Genomic DNA, 27,877 nt, shown 5'->3' on the forward strand with positions numbered 1-27,877 from the left:
ACCATGTTGGTCCTCAGAGTCTGTTAGCTTCTTTGCCAGGTATGGCGTGGGTGGCAGCAATGCCCTTTAGCAGACTGAGTCTCTCACTTCTCCATCCTCTGCCATCTGTCAACATGTGTTAACTGTCTGCTAGCCTCCTGAAATTAAACATGGAGGGCAAGACAAATCAAAACTGATGCATGTGGTTTTGGCTGTGAACAAACTTGGTGACATCAAAGTGCATGCCTGTCAGTAGCAGTGCTTAGGAGTTTGGTAGCAAGGTGGAGTGCCTGATTGCACTGTCTTGTCTCTGCAAATGTGAATTCAGAGTCAGCCAGCTCACTGGCTGCTCTTACTGTTGCTCACTTCTTGGATATTCCTTTACATTCTTCATTGTTTCCCTTTTTTTTCTTTGGACCCTTTCAGGGAGGGTATAAGGCCATTACCCACTTGAGCCACCTGTACTCAACACTTGTAAGTGGATTTTGTGCTAAAATTAGTGCATGTTCTGATCTCTGCTGGAAAGGAGTCATACCAGTTTGAGAGCTTAGTCTTTAAAGATTCAGTGTTTCTTTGGGGCTTGGCATATATTAATAAATGTCTATTGCCATGCAATTAAGGAACCTTATGCCAAGCATTTTAAGAACATAGAACATGAAGGTGTTTACAATCTGAGTAAAAGACAAGGCTGAGAAATTGGAAAAATCAAGCAATGTTACTCTCAGGGTAACTAGCAATGGTATTAGTGTAGTGACACTGTAAGCATTGTCATGTTTTTGTTGTTTTGTTAGCAAAGAAGAGTTTAAAGGAGAACAATGATGTAGTTTTCCAGCTTGGCTGCAGATGAAATTTTGTGATCAGCTTCAGCTGGTCTAGAGAGCTGTGCTGTTGCAGAACAGGATGTTCCCACCTGCTCATCGTTGCTGGCACTGATGCTCACATGCCTGGGTAGTCAGCTGGATCAGCTTGCTGCTTTGTATTCAGACAAGTTTTCTTGCAGGGTTAGTTTTCACCTAAGGCGGAGATATGATCTGGCTGACCCCAGAGGTACCTGAGCGCTAGTTGCTCTCAAAAAGGTGGTGAGCCTAGGTGGGTGCGGAGAAGCATGTGTGTTCCCAAAGATTGGCTTAAGCCAGTTGCGAAACTGCATCCCATTTTACTGTCCCTTGGTGACTCTGTTTTTAGCAAGGTAATATGTTTACTTTGTGTTTCTTTCAAATGTTAATGTGATTAACTAGAATGTTTTTGATTTCTGTGAGAGCAGTATCTGAAGAACTGGAGTGCAGAATGTATCATTAGCACTTCTTGTGTGAAGAATAAGCAGTTTGTATGGTGCACATTTCTTGTGCCTTGTAAATCCAAGTCCATCCTGTTCGTGTAATAAAAACACTGTCGCTCAGGGTGGCACCCTTTGTTGTTGATTGATTTGCCCTATCAACCAAAAGATAGGGCAGCTGGGGCAGCAGTAGAGGATATCAGATAGTCTTATGTGCTAGCATTTCATAGGCCTGATTTTTTTTATCTTGCTGTTCATGTGAAGATCAGGCCTTTCAAACTTTTTTCAGTGAAATGAATAGCAGTATGCCCAGAACATTTCCCAAAGTAGAAATGGATTGCTTAGATGTAATATTATGAAAGCACATGCAGAAATATCATCTGCTGCTTCGCTTAGTCAAATGCTTTGAATCAAAAAGGATGCTTGTGAAAGATGGTTATATTTAATGAATTGGTAGCTTTGCTTTTTTTCCTCAGCTGTTGTCCCTGAAATGCAGGTCAAAAATGGAAATAGACTTGATGGAAGAGCTTGGCTAACTGATCTGGTGTCAATACTCTATATAAGAAAAGGATATATTTTTGCTGGTCCCCAGATATTTGATTCCCTATTTTTGGCAAATGGCTTCATCAGGTTCCTCAGTTATGAAGTGGAGGCATTTTCTTGGTTAACTTGATTATAAGCAGTTTGATAAAGGGACAGCTTCTTGGTAATTGTATGGGATCCATTTGCTGAAAGGACTTCTTGCCATTGCTGCAATACAAAATAGAAATACGCATGCAGTAATCTCATGGGGTGTGAAAAGTGTGGCCAGATCATAAAGATTCTTGGCTCTGACGAAATGTAGTACCCAGCCATGCCAGTCTGCCCTGATCCTTGAGCTATAGAGCTGTTGCAGGCTGTACCTCTGAACTCCTGAAAAAAACAGGAGGGAAGGGCTGAAGTTGGATTTCTCTAAATCAGGTCACTCAGCCTGTTTCCTGTTAAGAGCAAGGTTGTCCAGCAGAGAACAAGATAGCTGAAGTCTGCTCGGTTTTTTGCAAATGAGGTGTGGTTGCTTGGACTCCTGGCAAGTTGCCAAAGCATTCCTTGCTTGGTAAATCCTGGGCGCCAAATCATACAGCATGCTGATGGCTGACATACCAACCTCTTGCTAGCAGGAAGAACCAAATTATGTGTAAAGCTATAAAATGAAGGCACAAATATGCACAGCTGACTACTTGGAGGTTGATGGGGGTTTCCTGCATCCAGGAAAAGTTTCAATGACTGCTTTTTACTTCCTGTACAGTGGCTTATTGGAAAAGACGCTTTTATTCCCACCTGAGAGAAAGATTAGTTTTATAATACAACTATCGGGGCTTTCTCAAGAATCTTAGAAGTCAGGCTGCTTTAGAGTTATTTGCAGCTGTACTTATTTCAGTGGTAGTGATGTTACCAGTTTGCTTGGAGGAAGGTTAATTTCTGTTTTTTACAGATTTATGCCATTATATGCTTTAGTTTTGAATAAATGGTTAAACTTCTTTAAAAACTTGTTTAAAGAAGTCAGGTGTTTCATACTTCTGTTGTGGAGTCCTTAATGCTCTTAAAAAGGTGTTCACTTTTCTGTGTTATTAGCAGGGAACCTATCTTGTTAGGCCCCTTTAAGTGAAAAGGGGAGCAATGTAACAAACAGCTGTTGGGCTTCTGCTTTCTGGATTTACACGGAAGTTCTCCTGGCAATGAGAAGTTCAGCTTTTGAGTGTGATCTAAGGTCTTCCAGTCCTGCCCCAGGTGATGCAGTAATCGGAGCATACTCAGGCAATGCTTGCTTATTTTATTCTTAGGTGGTGGCTGTTCTTAAACTACATATGATGTGTTAAGTTCCTTACCAAGCACGTGGAGAAGTTGCTGCCTAAAACTTTACACTTGAAACTACAGAGCCAATCACTCAACTATGTGAAGTTTCTCGTTGTAAAAGTAGTTGCTGTTTTGGTTAAGGTAATACCATGCAGTTGGATGAGGAAGTAAGAAAATGACAGAAGCTATTTAATGGCTGAAGACAAATTGGACTGGGATAGCAGCAGAAGAAAGCACTGCAAGAAGTGTGTCATGTGTTTTCTTCTGAGAATGTGTTAATGTGGAAACTTGTAGGAAAATGATGTTGAAGTTGAAGATACAGAGCAGAAGTGTGAGAGTCTGATGCTTCAACATTTTAAGTTTCTAAAATCTTCAGCTTTTCAGTCCAGTTAGAGTTTAGCTTTGTCAAAGGAGTTTTGCATTAGAGTAAGTCTGTCTGGATTTTTAACATAATATCAAACACCTGGTCTGTGGCATGTATGGCTGTGGGACATGTGATACCAGACTGGCAAATATGCAGGGTTTTTAAATTTCAGTCCTTGTGTTTGTTCAGATGCTTTTCAAAGTGTGACTAGCTTACAGCTGAAGCATGGTTTTCCTGAGTCTGTGGACATCCTGAGGTGCGGATGTGTTTCCCCAATTAGCACTTCCGGTGCCAGCTTTAGGACCTGCAAATGATACTTGCAAGCCTTGGCCTTAAGCACTTAATTGTTGTTGTGTCCCCTGCCTCCAGTAGCTGGGGGATAGAGGGAGGGAATTCAGGGCTTCTGCTAGAAGGAAATACTGAGGAAGAAAAGACTGTATACACTCAGAGGAGAAGGATAAAGGAGAGAGTTAATGGTCCTGTTTGTGCAGGCATTAATTCTCAGGGATGTGGTTAGGGTGAGGGGCTGCTGCTGTACAGCATTTTCATCTTGGGAAGTGAGCTGTGCTGTGAGGCTTGGGAGGAGTGAGGAATGCCTCTCTCCTACCTGCTAGGCTTCAGCTCTTGCCTGATGGCCCCACCTGTGCACAAAACAAAACTAACCAAGAAACTTCAGTCACTGTAAGAACTGTAACCTGCTTCTCGGTGCAAGGCTGTTAATTACAGAGGAAGATGGTGCATAGTTCTAGGTATAGTGCACAAATCAGTGAACAGATTTCTGCTTTCTCTCTCTATAGTCCTTTGCAGGAGGGTGTATGCAGCTAGATATCTTTTAGGGGAAGGGATGTTCACCCTGTCAGTGCTATATGTAGCCACTGTTCTCTATATCACCCAAAAATGATAAGCTCCAATTATGTTAATTTATAAGGTGGTTTGTCAACGCAAAAACTACATGGTAAGTTACTTATCTGGCATGTGGGAAACTTGTGTGAAATGCCTTGATTCTTGGGCTTACTGGTCATTTTGAGATGGGTGTCCATCTTTCTCACTGTTCAAGGGAGCTTGAAGACAATTTTGTTTTGTCCCATTGTTGAACAAGGAAATAGGTTTAGATTTGAGATTTTTGTGAGATGGGAACCCTCCCCTGACAATTACTGTATCACATAGTTTCTCTCCTTCCTCTTCTGTTATCATGAAAACAAAATGGGATCATTCAGATAAAACCCACTGAAATTAAGTTGAGTTACTCCTTAAAACAAGTAAACTATCTCTTCCTCTGTTATACTCTTGCAGCAGTTGTGGTTGAAATTGGGAAAGAATAGGTGTTCAGACTGGGCAGCATATTTGACTCTCTTGCTTTTCTGGTCTTTGTTCAATGATGACTTGCATCTCTTTCTTTTTTCCAGTTGTTTGTGGTAGATGTCCAGACTGGTCAAATCACCAAGATTCCTATTCTGAAAGATCGCGAACCTGGCATGGTGAACCAGCAGGGCTGTGGTATTCATGCCATTGAACTCAACCCCTCGAGGACCCTTCTGGCCACAGGTGGAGACAACCCCAACAGTCTCGCAATTTATCGTCTGCCTACACTTGATCCTGTCTGTGTGGGAGATGTAAGTGGAAGTATTTGAGGAAAGTTTATTCTGTGACTTGTAAGAATTATTGCTTTGAAGGGCCTAACGTTAGGATTTGGGAATCTGATAGTCGAGTGAACTTCTGAAAGTCTGAACCAGTATTTCTAATGAAATTGTTTTTCAAAAGTTTTAAATATGGGTGAGCAAGTAGCCAAATATGTGAGAGGACTCAGTTCTGGGTCTGATTTCATTTCTCTACCTTCATTTAAATCCACTTCAGATTGCTTTTAAGTATCAAAAACTGACAAACTCCTAAATGTTAATAAAGTCTAATTGTGATGGTGACCTCTGAAGTTGAGACCCAAAAGTGATTTCAGTGAAAAAGCTCTTCTGAGAAATTGAAAAAAAGATGCAAGTTCAAGTTTTCACCTTCTCTGGTGCAGCCTGTGTGTGTATTATAGTGAAGGCAGAATTTGCCTCTGAGGATTAGTTCTAACCCTGTGGCTTCTGCCAGTTTGATATAAGCAGTACCAGAGTATTTTTGAGATGTCATGAGGCTCTTTCAAAATAGCCAGCCTTAAAAAGAAAAGAGCTGAAATGCATATAGTGGTGTCCTGTAAGCCCTTCTCTCTCCTTTCTCCTTCCTTTGGAGTTAGTACTTCACATAGACGTTAACTGCAACAACAGAGGTCAGAATTTCTGTGGAAGCAGATAATCAGCTGCAGAAAAGCTTGACTCTGAAGATTTGTATTCATTTGCATGCTACTGTGACTTTGCAGCTTTTCAAACAGAACTACAGCCTCATGATTTTTTTCCACAGGTTTCTGATTAGCTGAAGAAAAGATTCTTGAAAAATAAGTCCTGAAAAAAACAATCTTAGTAATGTAGAACTGTTATTCTGGAGGTCATATATTGTAAATAGTATTATGGTTACTACTTTATTGTAGAGATGTACATTTGAGGTAACAAAAGTATGCAACTACTTTGCTGAAGTAAAGAATGCTGCTTTCAGAGTGGAAAAATCCAGCTCCTTAGAATTGAGATCAATTCATTTTTGGTCAGGGGCATGTTTTTCCATCATGTAGTGGCTCTTTAGCATTATACACTTAGTTTAGTCAAAGTCAAAAAGAAAGTTGAAATTACTATTAGATATTAAAACTGCTCCAGCCTAATATTGAAGTCTTATCTGTATGATGTTTTTATATATGCCTATTCTGAGCTAAAAATCAAACTCTTTATTCAAAGAATACCTGTTGTCTTTGATTCCTGTTGTCTTTGAGACTGCTTTAGAGTGTGAAAGCACAGGGAATCTGACTTCCTTTCTTTCTTTTAGGATGGGCACAAGGACTGGATATTTTCAATTGCATGGATCAGTGATACTATGGCTGTTTCTGGTAAGGTCAAATTTTTCTTTTGTGAATATTTTGTAGTGAAGCACAGCACCTGATAGCTCTTAGGGAGGCGCATTTAGCAAGGCATAAGAAGGCGGCTTCTTTGAGTAACAGCGGTATTAATGTGGCAGTATCCTTGTTCCCAACCCTTTTGTTTGTGATTTTCTGTGATTGTAGAGCTGGGGTGGGGGCCACAAAATTAAAATTCCCAAGCCCAATATGTTGGCATATACCATTCCATTCTCCTGATGTCCAGATGATATGACCGGGACCAAAGCATGACTGGACTTGAAGTGTAGATTAGGCCTATATGGATTCTAGTTTGTGAGGGCAGTATAGCATCCACCAGTTGTCATTGCAGTTAACCACCTCAGTTGAATGACTGTACTTAGGATCCTAATTATATTTGCTCCTTTTAATCAGTGGGAGGGAAGTACCTCTAGAGGGAGAGTCAACTCACCCACAGTCTGAATTCCCTTCTGGAGTGGCAACTTTTTCTGCTGTCTGAAGGAAGCTTACAATTAGACAACTTAAGTAACTTAAGTGGGATGAACCTGAACCCAGGTGTCTGAGCCATGCCATATCATGACTAAGATGTCATCTTAATGTGTTTCACACTGCAGAAAGTGCCTTTAAGCCCAGTTAACGAAGATTCTTTTCTTGAGGCATGCCTCAAACTGTGAATAACCATTCCCATTGCAAAAAAAAATTAACAATCCCTGGGACTGTGGATAGAGCTGGGGATGAGAAGTGTAATCTTAAGGAGCCTGTTACTGTGCACAACCTGCACTTCAGAACTTTTGATCCCTAATTATTGAGCATTATATGTTGCTTAATCTTTATATAGCTTTTTTTGTATCTGTGACTGTTGCTCTGTTCTTGAGAGGTTGTTTGGGGTCTGTTGTGAGTACAGCTACATTTAAAGCCACTGGGAACTACCATGGCTATTTAAACCATTCTCAGTCTTAGGATAGTGCTTCATTTTATTTGTTGGGTCCTGGTCCTGATTTTTTTCTGTTATGAAAATTAGTGTTCTTTAATAAAGGTGCTATAAGAAGGTCACTAAGCTTAATGAGTTACAGTTAAGGATTCTGCACAAGAGGAAGAATTTCTAGAGGGATATTGGTTAACAGTTAATAACTTTAAAATTCAGCAGAGCACTATCAGTTTCCTGAAAAGTGCTTTGAAAGACTATGATTAAAAAGTCAATTTGTGTTATCCATGTATTAGTTTAAGTCTATATATTTACTACAGCAGTTAGTACAGAAACCTGTAATCTAAAAGGTCAGTTACTAACTTTTTAGTAGCTAGATGGACAGTCAGTGTAACTTAAAGTATTATTTACTCAGTTAAAGGTAACAATACCAATATGCTAATACATTAATAACTTTAATATGCTGTCTTTCTGTGACAGCATGTAGTATTTCATGCAGAGAGGTGTCAGACTGCAGATGACAAACCATCTCATATAAAACCCAAACACTTAAATTGTTAATTTGGTAAGTTTTTTTCAAAAAAAGTGGCTAATCTTGGGATTTGATTTTTCAATTTAATGTAAGCGCTGATCCTTGTAAGTCTCCAAACTAAAATTCTGCATTTAAAAAATAATTTAAAGTCAACTAGTAAGCCTGAAGAGTAGAGAAGATTATAGGTGCCCAGGGGAAAGATAAGGACCCAATGGAATAGAGAAGCCCAGCATGTGAAATTGAACTATGTTGCTCTGAATGTTTTCTGTATCCTCAAGAGTGGAAGTGCGTGTAGAATAATGCCATGTCCTCTATGCTGTATGAAATTTCAGACAGGATGTACTTGCTAATCTCCAAACTTGTGAGATACCAGGGAAAAAATCTTCTAAACGCAGTTAAAGTCTGATTGCTTAAGTGAGTTCTTCAGAGCTTTGATGGTCCTTATCAGGAGGAAGCAATTGCAGCTAACTTCTGACATTAGAACAACGTCACAGGTTGCAATTGCATCTGTATCTGAAAGTGAAACAGCAAATATTTAAACTCAAGACACTTGCTAGGAATTATCAAATACTTTTTAAATTGAGGAACTAAAGGCAAATTCTTGTCACTTCCTTGAGGCAGGTTAAATGCCAGAAGAGGGGAGAGATGGGCATTTGGTCCCATGGCAGATCATGCTGAGCCATGTTATTTAGCTGAATGTTAGAGATTTGGCAGTATGTTTTCTCATGTGGGTATTTGGGTGTCTCAAAACCTTTGAGAAAGTGCCAAGAGGACCAAGGGCTTGATTATTCCTCTGGCTTGTGTTAATTTTAACAAGAAAAAGGCAAGGATCTCCTTCTAAAATGTGCAGCAGTGAATTTAACTAGTCCATAAGCATAAAATTAAACTTCTTGACCTAAAGCAGCCTTGACTGAGGGAGAATGTCAGTGGCAATACTGACTGGGCAAAAAGATTTTCATGGCAAAAGCATCAGATGGGATGAGTAATTCCCAGGATGACATGAGCCTAGGGTAACAAATGGTACTCTCCTTGGCTCCAGGGCTAACCAGTTGGACAACATGCATTGACTTTTTCCCTGTTAGGGCTATTAAAAGGGGCAGCTTCCTCCTAAAGCATGTCAAGATGTTTAGAAATTCTACTGCTGAGTATTCAGCCTCCATGACAAACAAGATTATGTGCCATTAAAAGCCATGAGCATGTAAATTGAGTGGCAGGATGCGTTCTCCCTGCTGCTATGCAGTGCCATTAGGAAGGTCTTTTGTATTAGTCTGTGGCAGGCAATGATAGTGGCAAATGACTGGACCCACCTGGGAGGACGCAAAGCCATCTCTGCTGTGATGGACCACCAGTATTGCAACACCATGTTTTGGCTCCTTAATGTCCAACTGTCTCTTCAGCTTGTTTCTCTGAAGATGATGTTCCAAAACCTGTAAATTTAGTAGTCTGATGCTTGGCTATTTAGTTTTTTTCCAACATCTTCAAGACAGAAAATGTCTTGTGCATTCCCTGTGAGGAAAAAAGGGATATATTTTTTCACCTTGTATGTGGAAGAAATTGAGGTATATGTCAGATCTGGGAAAGCCAACTTAAGTGGTAGTGAGTTGTCTAGAGGCCAGTGGGGATCGATGATAGCCCATTGCTGATCTATCGACCAAAGACTTTGGTCAGCCTTCTTCATCCAGTGTTACTCCTCTTGATTCCTATTTTGGATTAATATTCAGTAGAAAAATAAAGAGTTCTTGCTTACTCAGTCTCAGTTTCTGTACTGTGTTCTTTTTTTAAACAAGATGTTGCATGGGTTTAAGGAAACTTTTAAATTAGACTTGATCCAAATCTGTATAAATTGTGGCTTAAAATAGCTATTTCTGTTCAGTTCACAGCAGTATGCACTCACTCACTGTTAGCAATCAAATGATGCAAAATTGACATAAACCTAATAAAGAGTTTTCTTACAGGTTTTTGAGTTGGTTTAACAGACTCAGTCAATCTCAGTCTCGGTACGCCAGGCTAAATGTGCATGACTGCTGTTCTTGCCATCCTCTGAGTTTATCCTATGCGTGAATTTGTAACGATGATAGTACAGGATTGCCTCTCTTGATGACTGCTAGTCAGTTTTGAAAATGGATGAGGTGATTGTAGCTGCTTAAATACCATGTAGCCATTGGCAAATCTTAATGAGCTCAATGTTCTGAACCTCATAGGTTTGATCATTTTTTGTTAATTCTTATTAATATTTAAGCACTAACACTATGTTCAGTTAGATTAAACCAGCAGCAATACAATTCTTTCCTTCTTTCAGACCCTGTTTACCTCAGTTCCTTTTTTTAGAAAAACTTTAGAAATTGTGAAGTGTTTTTGTGCTCTATTTATTCAGGTTCCCGGGATGGTTCGATGGGTCTCTGGGAAGTCACAGAGGATGTGCTGTCCAAAAGTGATGCCAGGCATAATCTCTCTCAAGTTCCTGTCTATGCCCACATAACGCACAGGGCTCTGAAGGATATTCCCAAGGAGAACACCAATCCTGACAATTGCAAAGTTCGAGCATTGGCTTTCAACAATAAGAACAAGGTCAGTAAGATAAACAAGGTGGTTGAGAGAAGTCCTAAAAGTGTCTGTGTGTGTTCTTTTTTTTTTTTTGTGACCTAAGTCAAATATGCTGGAGATGCAACCTCATTCTTTTGGATCCTTCTTGTATCAGATGGCCATCTTCATCTATTATTTCTGTTTCTGGCCCAAGTGAACAGAGAAGACCTAGAAGGGGAGGAAAAAAAGATCAGAAGGACGTTTTCCTGTTAGTTTGGTTTTTAGTCTTGCACCTTCAGTGTGTGTGTGTATGAGGCTGGGATGTGGAGATGTTTGCAATTAATTGATGAAACACTTCTTGCAGCTTGGCTCCTGCTCTTGGTGCTTCCCCCCTTTCATGAAGACTGACTAACCTTCAGGTAGTTCCTGTTTCGATGGCTGAATTGTTGCTGGATTGCTCAGCAAGTGAGGTGACTGACACAAGACAGACACCAGTACCTGCTTTGGTGGTGTTTTGTTGGCATTTGACAAATGCTGAATGTGAACCTCCCCCATGCTGATGTTTTGTTATTACTAGGGATGAATCCCACTGAGGGAAGTGGGAGTAGCAGTTCTTCCTCTGCTACTTTTGTTTCTGCCCTCAATGAACAGGGAAGGTTTGGAGCAAAGACTACTTTCTGAAGGAGCCCAATACTCTTGTGCACTTTATTTTATATTATAGCTGTTAATTATCTCCCCTTTGCAGACCTCATCTAGCTTTTTCAATATAGTAGTGCCTGGAAATAAATGATTACCTCAGGGTAGGAACCAGCATGGGAGCTGCTGAAGAGAATTGCCAGCTCTAGCTTGTACTGTGCAATGATTCATTATTTGATTGTTTGTGTAACAAGATTTATATTTTTTAAAGTTATTATTTTGTTATTTACTGTTTTGCTCACTCTTACTTTACCTGGCACCTTTGTTGCTGTATTGCATTCTATCAATCAAAGTCAATATAAAATGAAAACTTGTCTTGATAAGCATGTACAGGATTATGGATGAGTTCAGCCTGGAATATGCAGCCTGCCTCATAATCTGAGTTTGTAAGGACATGTATCATGCAGAAGCTAACTCTTATTTTTCATAGGAGTTGGGAGCTGTGTCCCTAGATGGATATTTTCATCTCTGGAAAGCAGAACACACACTATCAAAGGTACTTTTCTGTTTGGTGTGAAACTTCAACAATGGTCTAGCAATTAAGGCTATTCTCTACTTTTCGTCTCCATCAAATGCTTGAAGAATGTACAGCAGTATCTGTAAAATACTTAAAAGCTTAATGTTAAATAAAGTGTCCTAAAAACTAAACTTGAAGAAAAAAGCTCCCCACTCCCTTATTTTGGAGGTCGGGAGGTGCTCTTAGTTTTTTCTAGTTCCAGGTGAGCTGTAGTTCATGGTTTTGTAGAGTATGATGAACACTTGATTAGCTGTGTTCATAAAGGAAGTTGCACTTGTTAAAGTGTACTTGCAAATTAAACCCAGCCATACCTATGCTAGTGTATGAGGTAAACTATTTCAGCTGGGAGCTGATGTCTCTGTACACCTGGTTAAGTCTTTTTAAGTTACTCCTTGAAACAATATTCCAATTTCTGTGGTCAGGTTGTTGCTGTTCTCTTAAAGTTCTGTTTGTGATGAACCCATTTTCTAGCTGCATTTTGCTTTTTCATGGCAACTTTCTTGAACATAGCTTACAGGATTATTTTATTAACTTCTCGCTTTTTTCATAATTGTTTCTTTCCTATGTTTCCAGTTACTTTCCACAAAGTTGCCATACTGCAGGGAGAATGTGTGTTTGGCTTATGGTCAGGAGTGGTCGGTGTATGCAGTAGGATCACAGGCCCATGTCTCCTTCCTGGATCCAAGGCAGCCTTCTCACAATGTTAAATCCGTCTGCTCCAAAGAACGAGGCAGTGGTAAGGAACGTCTCAAATAGTGCATGCTTCAAACAGTTTGCCTGCAGAAGTAGCATTTAAGGCTTCAGTAAAACAAACTGCTAATAAATAGGAAGACTTTTTCATGTGTTATCTGAAAATAAATCAAGTGTTTGCACTGCTATTAATACTGTCTGTTCTTACACTTTTCTCTGGGAATGGAGCTCTGCCATCATATTGGGAGTCTCTGCTATGACTGAATGCTTTCTTTATAATTTTAAAGCCATGAATGTGACTTTCAGTATTCAATGTATATTTACCTCAAATAGAGTTCACTCTTAAATTCACTGCAGATTTGAGTGCTCTGTTTTCCTTTTCTGATGTGGATGTACTGTGCACTTGAGCCTTACACCAGGCCTTTGTGTGAGGGCTCACGGGGTGGATGGTCCCACATGCTTCTCCCCATGCCTTTTATTTTGAAGCATGAGAAGGCACTGTGGTGTGACCTGCTACTTAATCCATACTAATCCATGACTAATAAGTTGCAGTCCTTGTTTAGCTAGGCTCTGAGCACCCATCTCTTCATCAGGCAATTTATCAAAATGGAATGCATGTAGACAGTGTTAGGAAAGTCTTATCTATAAGGTTACTGGCATTTGAGCAGTGCTGTCCAGATGCATGTCAGGGTCTGTTTTCTTAAATTCATTTATGGGAGGATTTTCTGTAATGTGAGAACTGGTGCTTCACAAACTTACGCTGTCACTTGAACAGCTTACCAGCAACAGTCTTTGTCCTGGACCACTGTCAGTGAGGGTACTGTGGAGCCTGTTACTCTTTGCTGTCATGGGGAAGAAGTACCATGACACTTGACTGTTGCCCAATGGCTGTTGGTGGCTAATTCTATCTTGAGTATGTGATCATTTGTGGTGGAAATTATATATGCATAGGTAGTACCTCTAGGACACTAGTTCGTGTCTGGAGAGAGCCACTGTTCTGTACAGTCAGTGTTCTGCATAGTAGGCAAATCTTCAAACACTTATTATTGGTGCTGTGGTGCAGGCACTTAAGTAATATTGTTTCCCAAGATGCTGAGTGTTTCCCCTTTTTTGATCCCCTTGGGACTTTGCATGGTGCAGCACCTCTAGAAAGCAGGCGGCTGATTCTTGGACTAAACCTGGGTTGACTTTTAAGTGCTCTGAAATGTTATCTATGGGCTCTCTTCTTCCAAATGCACCTGCTGAATGTGGGAAGTCCACATTATCTTCAGATCATTAATGTCATTGTACACAAAAGCAGTCCAGAGAGAGGTTGTAATTTATTAAGACTCGAATTAGGGCTGGTATTTCCCCACTGCAACCGCAGCTGCTCTGTGCAATATAAAAAGGCAGTTAATGCATTTCAGTGTCTCTTGTAAGTGTTGCTTTCTCTAGCAACTGTAGGTGAAAATGCAGGGCTCTGAACTCTAGATCTTGATCTGCAGCAGCACTTGCTTTCTCTCTGGCTGGCATACAGTGCATTGTTTTGTGTTCTTTCATACTTCAGTGATGACTTTTTATCCTGAAGTGTTACATAGTGGATAAAGCATCTGCAGCATGGACTAACTCTTCTCTTTGGGCAGAATGCATTACTGCATCTTCACTTCTTTTTGGGAAATGTATGGCCTTCTGGTCCCTCAAGAGTGAGACTCCATTTGCTACCTCAAATATTCCAGGCCCCACATAGTACAGTGCTGGGTATGTTCGAGGGATTAATTTGATCAGCTGTAGGCACAGATTGTGCTTTTAGTTTGATGTGAATGATTAATCCTAAATGCTTCAGCCCTCTAGGAACCAATTTGAAGTGTTGTTCTTGAAAGCATACTCTAAATATCCTTTTAGTAGTGGATATATCACTGGTTCCTTCAGTTCATCTTTTGATTAGAAAAAGATCCACGGTCTTTAATAAAAGCTATAAAATGCAGAAATAGAATTGAAAAATATCTGCTGTTTGCATCCATCCTCCACCTGTTTCTGTTAAGCAAGTGTTCTGCTGGGTTGCTTCTCGAGAGCACTTTACTACCAAGCTTTGACTTTTTCCTTTTACTCAAGTGACTGGTCTCACTGATTGCACCTGCTTAAAGCCTTCATTTGCCTGCCAGAGCCAGGCCCTTGTAATGGGAAAAGAGATGTCTCTGACTTTCGGATGCGTTTGCAGTTCTGTGAATGAAATAGGAAGTTCTTAAATCTGGTGAATATAATTCAGCAGGTGTGAGACTTGCATAGCATTTTCCCTCCTATTAAGCTAGCTTTCAGTGAAGACCACCTACCTTGCATCTGAAGCACAACAGCGTGGCCTTGCCTGATCTGAGCGTGTGTCACAGATGCACATGACTGTGGATATAACATCAGGTTGTGGAGATGGAAGGAGAAGTATGGGTTTCTAGTTAGGACTCGTCTAAAGAGGGCGGGATGCTCCCCAGCACTGCATCCATGCCTTTTTGGATGTCCACAGTCGTGTGCCCTGCTGAATATTTTCCAGTATCTGACAATTTTTGTGACTTTTAATCCCACTTGGTTGGTACAGTGATGGCAGTTGGCATTTGGATTTAGCTGGCATAGTAATTCACTTTTTCCCCTCCTGTTTGGATGCTTGTTTTGTCTTTGTTTCTGTGGATTTTTAGTCTTATTTAGAGTAACACCAGCGTTTATAACCTTGCATCATGTGTGGGCACCAGAAACCACAGATGTGATGGGGTTTAACTTGTGTAAAAGAGCAGTTTGGTAGAGTGTATGCACAGAACAAAGATTTTGCACAGTAAATAGTGAAGAAATGGCAGGGCCTTTAGCAAATCACAAATTCCTACACACAGAATCCCCCTGAAACTATTTTAGAGGGATCCTTGTTTAGTTGAGGATTTAGATTTTGTGAAAGCAAAATGTACTACCTTTACTAACTCTTATCATAACTGCTAGAATGTGCTAGAGTTTTGCTTGGACTGGAACCTTGCTGTGGCTTCCCATGTGCTGGTGCAATGTGATATTGCTTGATACCTGGTCTGTTTTCATTGCTAGGTAAAGTGCTAAAAAGGACAAAATGTACACACTACAAAAACATAAGGTGCACTTGCGTGAGAATATTTGAGTAATGATAGCTTCAAAGTTACTTAAGAGTTTGACCTATCTGAGCAGGAAGGGGACTAGTGATTGTTCTGGTTATACCTGCATGCAATTATTCTTGCTGCTGCTGATCAGCAAAATGCACTTGGTATCAGCTGGGACAGTAATTTTGCTCATGTGGTTGTTTATCACAGCTTGGCAGGTATCTAGATAGGGTGTAGGTTCATGGGGGGAAACCAGTATGAAGTTCTTTCCACTGTGTGTTGCCATGTACTTTCTCATGGTGTGTTCACTTAGAGCCTCTTCTCATAGACAGAACAAAGCTTTTCTTGATCCTAAACTGCTTGTGATCTTTGCTCATCTGGCAGAGCTGGGGCCTGCTGAGAATGAAGCTGCTTACTATGCACCATCAGTGTAGTTGATGGACTCAGAGGAGAAGGGAAGCAGTATATATAATTGGACCTGCTGTTTCAGTGGCATAAATGGCATTTACCTGCACTGCTTCATAGTGATGGGGAAATTATATGCTACAGGGTATAGTAGAAGTAGTTTCACTTAAAAATATTAGACATCAAGCAGTAATGCTGCAGAGCCAGAGTATGCATCTTCCTTACTGGACTGTATGTTCTTTCTTTCCGACAGGTATTCGATCAGTGAGCTTCTATGAGCACATCATCACGGTGGGAACAGGGCAAGGTTCCTTATTGTTTTATGATATCAGAGCCCAGCGGTTCCTGGATGAAAAGCCTCCGCGTGCCTGCTACGGCCAGAAGCAGAAACTAGGTGGAAGTGAAATTCTGAAGTTGACTACTGGGAAAGGTTGGCTGGTGAGTAGCTTGTAGCTGTTGGAGACTCCTTATGTAAGAGTGCTACAGGGCTTGAGCACCAGTTCATTTTACAGTAATGGGATCTATTGCATGAAATGAGTCCCAGTAAAACAATCATGTAGCTAACTGATAACTGTAATGAGGAAAAGTAAGAACTTTTGCAGAAATGTTGTCCACAAAAGCTGTGTGGAAGTGTATTGAATGTGAGCGTAAGGCATGAAGACTACTTTTCCCATGCACTGATTTATAAATGGACTAAATATTATCTTTATGCTTTCTGAATGTAAGCTGACTTCTAGTTTTCAGTACCTCATATACAAAATATATTATCTTTTTTCAAAAAGAGGTGCTAATCTAATGTGGTCCTCAAGGCAAAGGAGGTAATTGTGTACAGGTTTAGAAATTATAGCTTCTTGAAATAGTGCTGTGGCACACAGTTGAGTCCTGTGTGTTATCATAAAGCAGTTAGTGGCTTTGTCTAAGTTATTGCCACTTTCTTTTCTATCACTGTGATGTAACTTTCAAAACTAATGAAACTTGATACCTTTTCCTTTCCCCCACCCTGGCCCAAATAATTGGTGGCATAAACTTGCTCAGAAAAAGCTTCAGGAAGTGTCTGATATCTTCTAGTTCAAACCGATTTGTCTGAAGCTTCAGAGTATATTCCAAGAATATTGAGAACGTGCTTTTTTAGGCTTTGGAAAATATCTTCTAAAGTATCTATTTAGATACTTTGGAAAGTATCAATCCAAAACAAATTTTTCAGTTGTTTGGGCTTTGTGGCAACAATAACAATCTGAACTTTCCTTTAACAGAATCATGATGAAACCTGGAGGAATTATTTTTCTGATATTAATTTCTTCCCAAATGCTGTTTACACCCACTGCTACGACTCGTCTGGAACGAAACTCTTTGTGGCAGGAGGCCCCCTTCCATCAGGACTTCATGGGAATTATGCTGGTCTCTGGAGCTAATAACTCTTTACAAATGCTGATCTTTACACAGATTTCCACTTTTCCTTTTTTTAACAAAGAAATTGTGTGATGCCATTGATTTCTGATTTAAATGCAAGTTATTTTTTGGCAGAGTTTTCTGTTGGTCTCCAACAGTTTTGTACATCTTTTTGAACCAGTTTTTTGCTTTAACCTCCTTGATCCTTTATATGAAGGGTTTTTGAAATCCCTTTTTATTGTATTTACTCCAAATGACTCTTTCCCCACATTTAGGCTATCTTGGCCATATGCCCCCTCCCCTACTTTGCCATGAGGTAGGATTCCTTTCTTATAGAGTGGTTGCTCCTGGGCTTTCTGTGAAAGTCTAGGGGCTGTGTATGTGCAGGTACTTTGTCAGTTACATTACCTGGAGTGAGGACTACTTGTAATTAAAAAAAAAAAAAAATAGTAAAAATATTTATAAGAGATAAGCTACTACTTTATCTGCAGAGCCTGGCCCAGGCCTGAGTTGATCTTATTTTTTAAAAGTACAAGTCTAATGACACTGTTTATATGTAGAGGAATACAGTAAATTTCAGCTGTACTCATTGGAACCCAGGGACGGATTCCCCAGGGGTATTGCCCATCAAGCCCAAACTGCAGCAGTGTATCTCAGCAGTGTATTTGAATTGTAGTTTTCACCAGTGCCAGGAGCAAAACTTGATCTTCTGTTTGTTCTCTGCCTATCCCAGGTATCAGCTTGCACAACTGGAGTTTCAGGGTAGGCTGTTCTGCAGCATGGCTATTGCAGGGCAACATCACATCAAAACTGAGGGTTGAGGCTTACTAGAGGTGCGATGAGGAAATGGTGGCTAGGGATATGAGTTGTCTTGTCAATAAATGAGTTAACCGTTTCCCAGATGAGCTAAGGCTCCCAAGCACACTGCTGTGGTAGCTCATGGGTTCCTGATAGTCTGTCTAAAACCCAGGATCTTTTTTGTCCCAGGTGAGGAAGCTTTCTCAGCCCCACTTTAGCTCTTCTGGTTAGTTGTTAGGAGAGTTGTTAGCCAGCACCTCTAACAAACCAATGGAAGAAATAAATTGTTATTTTCCCTAAGGTTGAAAAGTGTATCTCAGACTTTCCAGTGCAGGCTAGAAGCTTACCGTGTAGTAAGATAACTTGCCATTAGCTCATGTTTGCATTAGCATCTGTTGTCATCCTGCTTGCTATAGGAGATACTCAGCCTTTCCCCAGAGTCCCCTGCCTTCATTCTGTATTCAGACTGCCTTGAACTTCACCTGGGATTGTGGGTGGGGAGAATAGGTGTGTGCACTCCTGGAAGAGGAGGAGGATCTTATCCAGTACTCAGCTAAAACACAGGGCTCCAGGGTGCTCCTCCTGGTCCTCTACCAGGCAGTAGGAACTTTGGGCTTCTCACTGATGCTTCCATCCTCTGCTGGGATGAATGCCCTTCTCCTGTCCCTATCACTGGCGGAGCAGAGAACGTGCCTGTGCCTATACCTTGGCTGCTTTTGTGCCAAATGGGCAGTTCGTTGAAGCTGAGAAAAAAGACAAGGTGGGGAGACATGCTGTTTTCCTGTCTCAGCTGGAGAGTACAGCCACTGTGGTAGAGTAGCATGAGTCCCTTAAGCAGTTTCTGCCAGATTTAGTGCAGCTAGTCTGCCCATGTCCTTAAAGGCCCTCTTGTCTTTGCACTGAGCATCTCCATCAATAATGCCAAGCAGTGAGGCTCTGGCTTCTTTTCTATTTGGTAGTGAAGTTGACTTGGATGAAAATCCTGTAAGTAATGCAGTTCCCTCCCATCTGGGTGGCAGTCAGGGCAAGTGAAGAGATGCGCAGCTGTTCCAGAAATATAATTTACTTAAACTGAGTCCTGACATCGGTGCTTGACAAAGATTTTTGCTGCATTTCATAATTCTACTTCCCTTGTGGGTTGGCTGCTTAAACTGAATCAGTTCACAGCACTGTGTGCCTGGCTATTCAGGTTTTTCTCAGAAAAGTGGCCATTACAACAGCAGTGAATGAGCTCTCCCAAATTCTATTTTATTTAGAGTTGTTCATTGATTTTAAATAATATTGTTGCATTTAGGTTGTTCTGTGACAGCAATGTATTACTTTGGTTATTTTAGAGGTTTTGGAGAGGGGATATAGGCAGAGAAAAAACAAATTCTGAAGTATGGCAGGATGTGTGTTTCTGGGATTACTCCTTCAGCTGCTGTATAAGATTACTCCTGTTGCAGGAAATTCTGCTCAGCTCTTTTATTTGGGCTTGATTGGAGTGTGGGTTTCTTTTTTGTCTCTTTGAGAAAGTGGACCCTTGAGTCTACTTCAGCCTCCTTCAGTTTTTCAGAAACAACAGTTAATAGGTAGGCACTTAGTGTCACTGGTGTCAAAGGAGACTTGTGGTCTGGAAATCCTAGCCCTGATGTCGATCTATTAAATTTGAACACTTCAGGTCTGGGCAGGGGGACAAAGAGGGGTTCATATGGCCTGAGCTTCGGCGCCCAAATTTGGAGACTGATCTTCCTAGAGTCAGCTGAGCCTTTTGCTGCAGAGGACAGCTCAGGACCTCTGTGATATTGATTTCCCCAAGGTACCTTAATTTGTGGTCCTAAAGCTTGGTGGTTTGAGTGCCCTTTTCCTCCTTTTTCCTCCCCTTTTTCTGCATAGGAATCTTAAGACAATTCTCAGAGTCTGGACAATGCTGTAAAATCCCTTTGAGTTTCACAGGCTTCTGTCTATTCTGCTTTCAGTGTCCCGTCCCCCCACCCCCCAGTAACTTCTCACATGGAGGGAGCCATCCTTGTTGCATTGTGGGAAAGCCCATAAAAACTAGAAACAAACTAGATAAGTGCTATCAAGCATTTGAGGCAGAGAGAATTTCAATTCCAGTCTGTTTCAGTGATTTTAAATGCTTGTAACAATACAGACATGTTTCAGAATATCTTGTGTTGGGTGTCCTTTTAAGGTAGACACACGAGCCCTTCAGGCTGAAGTCATGTCATTTTAAATCCATTCACTGGTAGAAACTGAGGCAGGGAAAGGAGAGGATATGCCAGCTATCCAAGTGTAAGGTATAGGAAAAATGGAAGAAGAACCCAGACTTTCTCACTTGATGCAACTGTGTTGCCCTACTGATTTAGGTGTCAGAACTGAAATCTAGGGTCATGGTGAGAAAGGCAGAGGTTTCCAAATGAAGTATGGGAGAGGTGGTACAGCAAGGAGTCTCCGCTCAGCATGAAGGTGAGTAGGTAGGCATATCTCATCATTCAAATGGCAGTTGCACCCCTGTGATAGGTGGATTTAGTCTGACTACACTCAGCTTAAACAGCTCACTGTGCTGTGTTGAGACCCAGTGGGATTTGAATTTTCAGACTGTCTTAACTTTCACAATGTTTCTTAATGATTTCTCTCCCTCAGTCTTTCCTGTCCTCCTTGAATGATTTATTTGTGGTGCCTCTTCCCTCCCAAATCATCCCAGTCTTTATCGCAGCAATATTGTACTTGCAGGGGTGACATCTGTCAAACAGAAATGGGCCTGCTAGCATTTGGACAAGCCATGTTTGAAACCTTCAGTTTGCTTTGTTTTTAAACTAGACTAGGCTAAAGCTAGAACTGGGCAGTTGCCATTTTGCATACTAGCTGACTGATGGGGTTGGAAAGGGAGGGAAACCTTTAATCGTGATAGAAGACTGTCAGACTTCTCTTTTTTTTTTTTCTTGCTATTTGGCTTTTCAGTAATGCAGGATCTTAGGTGCTGCAGTTGAGTGTAGCAAGCAGTTAAATTTTACCACTCAGTTCTTTTCACTAGACTAGCATATTAATTTGGGGTATTTTGGTATATTTGGGTATTATACTTTCAATATTCACATGCAATCAAGCTAATAACTTAGGGGTTCAGTAGTACCCAGCTCATGAGTAACTGGGTAGCAGCCCCTTGATAGCTATCAGTATTATGTGATGGACATTCCTGAGGAAGCAGAAGCTGCTTTGCCATGTTAGCCTGAGCATAGCAATGAGGGTTATTCACAGCCTCTTTCACTAAACACCTGATTCTTGGTAATTCCTGCAGCCTTTCTCCTTGTATAGTAACGTCAGCCAAGGAAGAATCGCTGCTGTTCTCCCCAGGTGCTTAAGGAAGTGAGTGAACTGCAGTCCATTTCTGCTTGGTTCCCTCATCAGTCTGCTGGTGTTAGTCCAAGGTGAATAAATTACGAAAGAATAGTAAATAGGTGTTTGTTCCTAGTTTCAATTGTTCTTTTTACATGTAGATCCATTTGAAGGCACATTGCAGGAGCACCCAGTGATCTTGTGGATTTAGTCTGTCCACAAAGGTTACGTTTACACTGTGGGTGAGACTTGTGACTGACTTAATGAGGGAGGCCCCTCAACTTCACTGTGGGGAAATGTTTGCCACCTCTCTTTGAAATCTTTGGTAATTTTTATATCTTAAGGATTAAGAGACTTGTATCAGTTACTTTTCTTTAAAACTTCATCCTCTTCTGTCATCTGAGCACTTGCTTTGTACAAAGCTTGTAGCTGCAGAGACTAAGATTAAAGTTATGATCCAGCTATGTCAAGTGGTGGATTTGTCTTAATTTTTGTCCCTCAGCTGAGAAGCACTAGCTGACCTTGTGAATGAATGTCCCTCACTTGGTGCAAATGTGAAATAAAGCAGGTTTGGTTAGACTGTTTGTGGAAGCACCCATTTTATTTGTTTGCAAGAAACCAAGAACAGATGGGCTGTCAGTCATTGTATCTCAGCAAAGGAGCAGCATCTTCCAGCAGCCAAGTGGGAACTCAGAGATGTATTTGTGGTAGTCTGATACCATTATTTTCCTTTAAAACCATTTTTCCATGGTGTCTGAAGTGCTCTTAATTAGTCACAGCAGTGATTGCAGCATAAGCTAAATTACTGAACTTGAGTAGAGCTAATATGCAGGAAGGCTGCTGAAGAGCTGTGTGAAATGCAGACCAGAGTTGATACTCTGCCTAGCCCATGCTGAACCCTGGACTACTCTGCTAGCCATACACAAAGTCTCTAATTTCAAGCCAAGTGAAAATACACCTGTGTGCACTGCTGGCCATCCTGCAGCTACAGCCTATGGTGTGACTTCAACTCAAAGTGCAATTGTCTGAGTGTTGCACCATCTTTAGTAACTTACATCTCTGAAGAACAGACACCGAGTTTGTCCATGCTCTAGATGGGGGGAGTGGAAAGGAGAATACAGCTGCACCTTGTTTGAAGGGTTCTCCTGCATGTGGTCTCCCTTGGCTTTGCAAGTGGGCACTTCAGTGGGAAGGATAGACAAGAGGGTACCAGAAAAGAGATGAAGGCCCAATAAAAGGGTTTAGTATTCCTCTTGAGACACCTGAGGAGTTAATGCAGAGCAAGATGCCTCATCATTGCTCAGGAGGTACTTTGTAAAAGGGCTGAATCTAAAATGTATTTTCAGAGAGACCAAGTAGATCTCCATTTCATTCTTCTTTTCCCATGTGTAATTTTCAAGGATTTAAATTAGGAGGCATCCTCCTCTTTGTTTGCAATGCTGGGTTTCTTCATCAAAACCATCTGGTACTTAGCTAACTGACAGAATGCTCTTGACAGAAAGGAATCTTCCCAGTTAAAAATGGAGTGCCATTTTCTGATAGCCTCTCCCTCTAGTATTGTGCTGGGACTGGTCTGGTCCAAGGAAGTACACACAGATCTAAAACAGAGTGCCAGGGTTGGTGGAGTTGGGAAATTCTGGCCTGCCTGACCACTTCTGGACCCCCCCCCCCAAAAAAAAAAAGTAAAATACTTGATTATATACAAATTCTGGTCATTGAATTAAAATCAAAAGAGGGATGTATAATACACTTGAAGCAGTGTGGTATGTCTTTACAGCCTTAGATGTTTTTTTTTCTTTCCCCCTGCCCCAACAAAAATTGTGAAGTCAATGCTTTGTTTTCTTGGGAACTGCTTTTTTAGATTCCCTTGTTAATAGGGAAAATTCAGGTGCTGAATCTTACATCTCATTAAACTTGTACTTTTTATGTGCCCGCTCACTTGGTTTCCTTTCCCTTTCAAGGCCTCCCACAGTCTCAGGGTATATAAATCACTATGACTCATCCAAATAATAACAAAATGGACCAACCAGAGGTTAATGTGCCTTTCTCTTATGGTACCTTGATCTTTGTAAAGTTATCTCACAAACTCATCACTGTCTTAGGGCTGGGTACATGCACTGTCTTTTTCTAAGATGTACGTGTTGAAGTTGCAACAGGTTTGTGCTGTTAATCATGATTCATTTGCTTTAGGATGTGGTGTAGACACAAATCAAATGCACTGGTTTGTCTGGGGATCAGTCTTTCCTGTGACATCTAACAGTGCTTGCCTGTATGTTAACATGTACACAAATGCTGGATCTTCCCCATTGCCTATGATGTACTTGTATATGATGCACAGACTACTCAAGGCATTTCAAAATGTGCGGTGATCACAACTTGTTGTCTGAGGGTAGGCTGTCCTACAGTGAACTGTTTTTTGTTTTGTTTTCCAAATATATTTAAAGATCCAAAGCCTTGGTGGGGGGATCAGGACTTGCTGACACTTGTTGGTTTTTGTTCTGAATCCAAGGTCTGATGTTTGTTAACAACTCTTGCAATTCCACCCATCTAACAGAGCCTTTCTCAGCTTGCTATTTCTGTCATGAGCTGTGTCAGAAACAGCACTGGATCCTGAACTATCATAGAAGCTGTCAAGTGAAGTAGTAACAGCTCTCTTTAAATGCAGCGCATGTGTTCTTAAATGTAAGGCAAAACTGTTTAAAACTATTGATGCAGTTGGCATATGAAGCTGTGGGAAGTTGCAGATAGAATGCAAAACTAACCTGTCTGCATGTACAGCTCGAGTGTTCAGCAGTATCTTGTAAATTGTTTTTCCTCTCTGAAAAGTGACTTTTTTGAGACAAAGACATTACATGTTTGGCTTTATTTCTTATGTATCTTTGTTCTTGCAAACTCAAACTGAGATCTGGAATTTGGGCCAGGTTTCTGCCTCTTTTGCTGTTAGCAGAGGATGGTGTGATTGCTGCGAGATACCCCTTCCCAGTTCTAAGCTTAATCTGCTCATGAGAGTATGGAAATAGGAACACTTCCTCGATTGTGGCCTTAAATGGGTATGCATATACATAAATTAGGTACAGAATTCTTCTAGTCCACGAGATTACTTTTGTCTTAAAATCAACACAATTAGTCATCAATGTACTGACATTAATCACTGGTCAAGGAGCTTTAGTGTATGTGTATTTCCTGTTCTAACTGTATCTTTTCTCTGTACCTCACTGCAGATTTAATCTGAAGTTCTTTTTTTAGTTTTTGCTAACTTTGGTGTTTCTTAAAATTCAGTCAAGTCCCATCTTTATATGCAATCACTTTTCAGAGTAGAACAGATTGGTTTCACCTTATTTTGTAATCTTCAGCACTTTCTTCTTTCCCATTTACCTTTCCCTAGTTTACCTTTAATAATCAATTCAAAGCTGTTTGCCTAGTCTGAAAAACATCAAGTCATAATAAAAAGATGTGGCCCACCATAGAAAGATTACTTTGTTCTTTTACTGTAAACAGTTACTGTCTGGCTGAATCAAAAGTGGTGACTCCCGCTCCTGCAAAATCTGCAGAAGCTGCGATTCTCTTGCATCCATATTGCACAGTTGATGTCAGCAGGTGTGGAAACAGAGGTGCCCTGCTTCTGCATCTAGTAGTTGTTAAACTGATCCGTGGTGTGCTAGTCAAGAGCATTGCACCCTTGGCTCTTTTCTCAAGGTCATAACTGAAGACTGATACAGGGGGCAGAAAGCAAAAGGCTCATCACTGACTTTCTGCTGACTCTTGATGCCATTTGAAGGGTCTCTCCACAGATTGTTTTTCTTGCAAAATTGATGGGTTATGAGAAAACTGTACTACTAATCATAGCTAAACTCTGACCCTGTGCTTAAATGGCCACAGTTTCTGTAACTGGCTTTGGCCAGTGGTATTACCAAAAGCTGGCTGTGTTCAGAGATGAGCTGGTATTTGAATGTTTGAGCAATGGAAGCCTTGAGGTTTTGCTCCATCATGCCTTATGCTTATATATATGACTGCACATTAGTTAATTCTAGAGTATTTCAATGGAAACTGCTGGTCATCCATCTTCAGATGAGGTGTGAAGATGGCATGGGGAAGAACCAGCTCTTCACTGGTCATAGTCACTCACTCTCCCCCTTGTCACTCAACGTTCCTGACTTGTCTCTTCTCTTTGTTTTCATGATTGATTAAGAGCACTGTGCTTTACTGCTGCCACCAGCCACCTCCATATGCTTCCTGCTGGGATGATGGAATGAAAGGGCCTTGTCTGCTGGTCTGTCCACCTGGCTGTTCATTGAATTAGCACTGGCTATGTGTGCAGGGGTGTAAATGCCACCTGGGATTTACTACTTCAGTTGGCTGCTCTCCAGGTGGCGCTCACAATGCAGGTGATAGTGGGACCATTGCTAAAATGTCTGGATTTAGAAAAAACTTCTAACAGGCTCTGTCACTCTTGTTCAAATGCTTTGTCTCCATTCTCAGCCTCTTGTCCTGGCCTCACTCCCTCCTGGCCACCCTCTGCCCCACTGGACTCAAGCATGTTCCCTGTTCTCTACCAGTTCTGCAAAGCCTGGGGGCATGTGTTTAAGCTGCATTTTGAGACTTCTGCACCCACTTAAGCAGTAACTTACTGAATTGGGGCCTTGCTTACAGGCTCCCTATTCATTTTACCCAGCTCTGGATAGCGCTCTGAACTGGTATCCTCCTTTCAATCTGAAGGGCTTTGCTCTAAACTCATTCCTGCTCCACAGAGGAGTGAGTTCCTGCACTACTGGCTATTTCAATTAGGTTGTTCTTATTTGCCCCTTATTTATTCTGGGGTTCACTGCATATGTACAAAATGCTATTGACTTTTTTTCCTCAGCTTTCTCCTGAATGTGGTATAGGGGTCCACCCTGTGAGGCATCAGAACTGTTTGTCCACCTCCAAGGTGCACAGAAGCAAGGATCTCTTGCATGAACAAGCTTTAGGGAGGAAAAGCAGCTGCATACACAGAATTGGAAAGGTATCTCTGGTAGAATAGGTAAGGGAGCAGTTTAAGATTTTTAAATAGAAAACAGAGTAACTGAGTTTTGGGGGTTTTTAAATTGCTTTGACTGGAGGTTTGCCTGTTTTCTAATCAACAGAAAGTTGCAATGTATACTGAGGTTTTTGTTGATCAATGCAAAATGTGCCTCTCAACTATAATGCAAAAGTCAGTCTGTCTCACTTTGTTTGCAATGCAAGAAATTCAACTGAAGACTGATTTAATTCTTGTTTCTTGCTCTTAAGTGTTAACATCCACAGAACAGTCCTTGCTGGTCTTTCCCAAGCACCATACAACACTATCTCCCTATTTCACAGCAAAAAAGGGATTGCATTGAGCACTGGAACCTGCTGAACTTCCTTGGTTTGAGAGAGACACCGGAGAGAAGAGTTCAGGTTCCATGTGTTTTAAATATAACTTTAAAGCAATGCAGCTACTCTGTCAGATCAGCACCATTTTCTACCTTTCCCTCCATTTAAATTGGAATATAAAAGTAAACTCAGCAATATGTGATCCAGTTGATGTGCTTGCAGGTGGAACATGGGGTTTTTGAAATTTGAGGACTGAGAATTTCTCTTGCATGAAAGAACTCGGTATGGTACAAAAGTTTGGATCTCTGATTACAGCTCTTTTGTCAGCTTGCTAAATGCAAGTACTTTGAACTCTTCTGAAGACGACTGTGATGGAAGAGCTGTGAAGGTGTAGGCTGGAACTTATCATTTTAGGTCATCTGTGTGTTGCTCGACTACATGGACAATGTATTGGTGATTTTACAGATTGATATCCATGTGTCAGTCACAAATAACTCTTAATTTGCTGTTTGGGGTGAAACTGTTAATAGATACATTTCCAGATCAAATTAAGAGCCTAATTTTCCATCTTGCATTAACCGAGTTACTGTGTTCACATGCCAGAAAGATGTTGCTCTTTGAAAAAGCATGTTAGTGTGTGTGGCAATGACCCATGCACTTTTTAAATACCTAGATCTTGTACGTTCTCACCTGAGTATTGTTAACCATGCTGTAGTCTGACAAATGGATCTTTTACTACTGCCCTGTTATATAGAATAATTGTAATTAACTGCAGTTTGTTTTTCCACTACTTGAAGTTGTGTGATCTGAAAATTGGTGAACAAAAAGTATTTGTGCATCTTACTATGGGTATCTCTAAATAAAATGTATTTGTATAGTGTGTTGGGCTGATGGTTTCCTTTACTTGCAAATCTTCCTGTTGCTAGTAAATCCAGGGCAGGCTGAGAGCAAGTAGCCTTGGGTTTTTCCCTTTAACAGTTTGGCTTTTGTGCTTACATGACTGAGTCAAAGGAAATAAAATGAACTTTTTTTTTTTTTTTTTTAAATCAGTGATTGGATTGATATCCCAAGAGCAGGTTCTCAGCTTGTTCCTGTTTTTTCTTAGCTAAAATATCAGTCCTGTTCACTATACAGCTGCAGTAACACTTGTCTTCCATAAGAAATGCATCTAATGGCACAGTCGGGACTGTTTTGCTCTTCAAAATGTCTTTGGTAAAGATCTCAAAGCATCTCCTTCCTGTGTT

The 27,877-nt window shown here is 40.8% G+C and overlaps 1 protein-coding gene across 1 annotated transcript in view; it reads left to right on the top strand.

The window, feature by feature from the left end:
- Positions 1-27,513, top strand: part of LOC112987789 (DDB1- and CUL4-associated factor 12) — a 32,475-nt gene extending 4,962 nt beyond the window's left edge. Inside the window, exons 3-9 of the mRNA XM_064502640.1 lie at positions 4,859-5,065; positions 6,360-6,420; positions 10,258-10,451; positions 11,533-11,598; positions 12,193-12,355; positions 16,051-16,235; positions 17,051-27,513. Coding sequence (XP_064358710.1) covers positions 4,859-5,065; positions 6,360-6,420; positions 10,258-10,451; positions 11,533-11,598; positions 12,193-12,355; positions 16,051-16,235; positions 17,051-17,209 — 1,035 coding nt within the window. The 3' untranslated portion in view covers positions 17,210-27,513. The remainder of the gene's footprint in view (positions 1-4,858; positions 5,066-6,359; positions 6,421-10,257; positions 10,452-11,532; positions 11,599-12,192; positions 12,356-16,050; positions 16,236-17,050) is intronic.
- The last annotated feature ends 364 nt before the right edge of the window (positions 27,514-27,877 follow it).

The sequence above is a fragment of the Dromaius novaehollandiae genome, chromosome Z (genome assembly GCF_036370855.1).
Source record: "Dromaius novaehollandiae isolate bDroNov1 chromosome Z, bDroNov1.hap1, whole genome shotgun sequence".
Taxonomy (NCBI): domain Eukaryota; kingdom Metazoa; phylum Chordata; class Aves; order Casuariiformes; family Dromaiidae; genus Dromaius; species Dromaius novaehollandiae.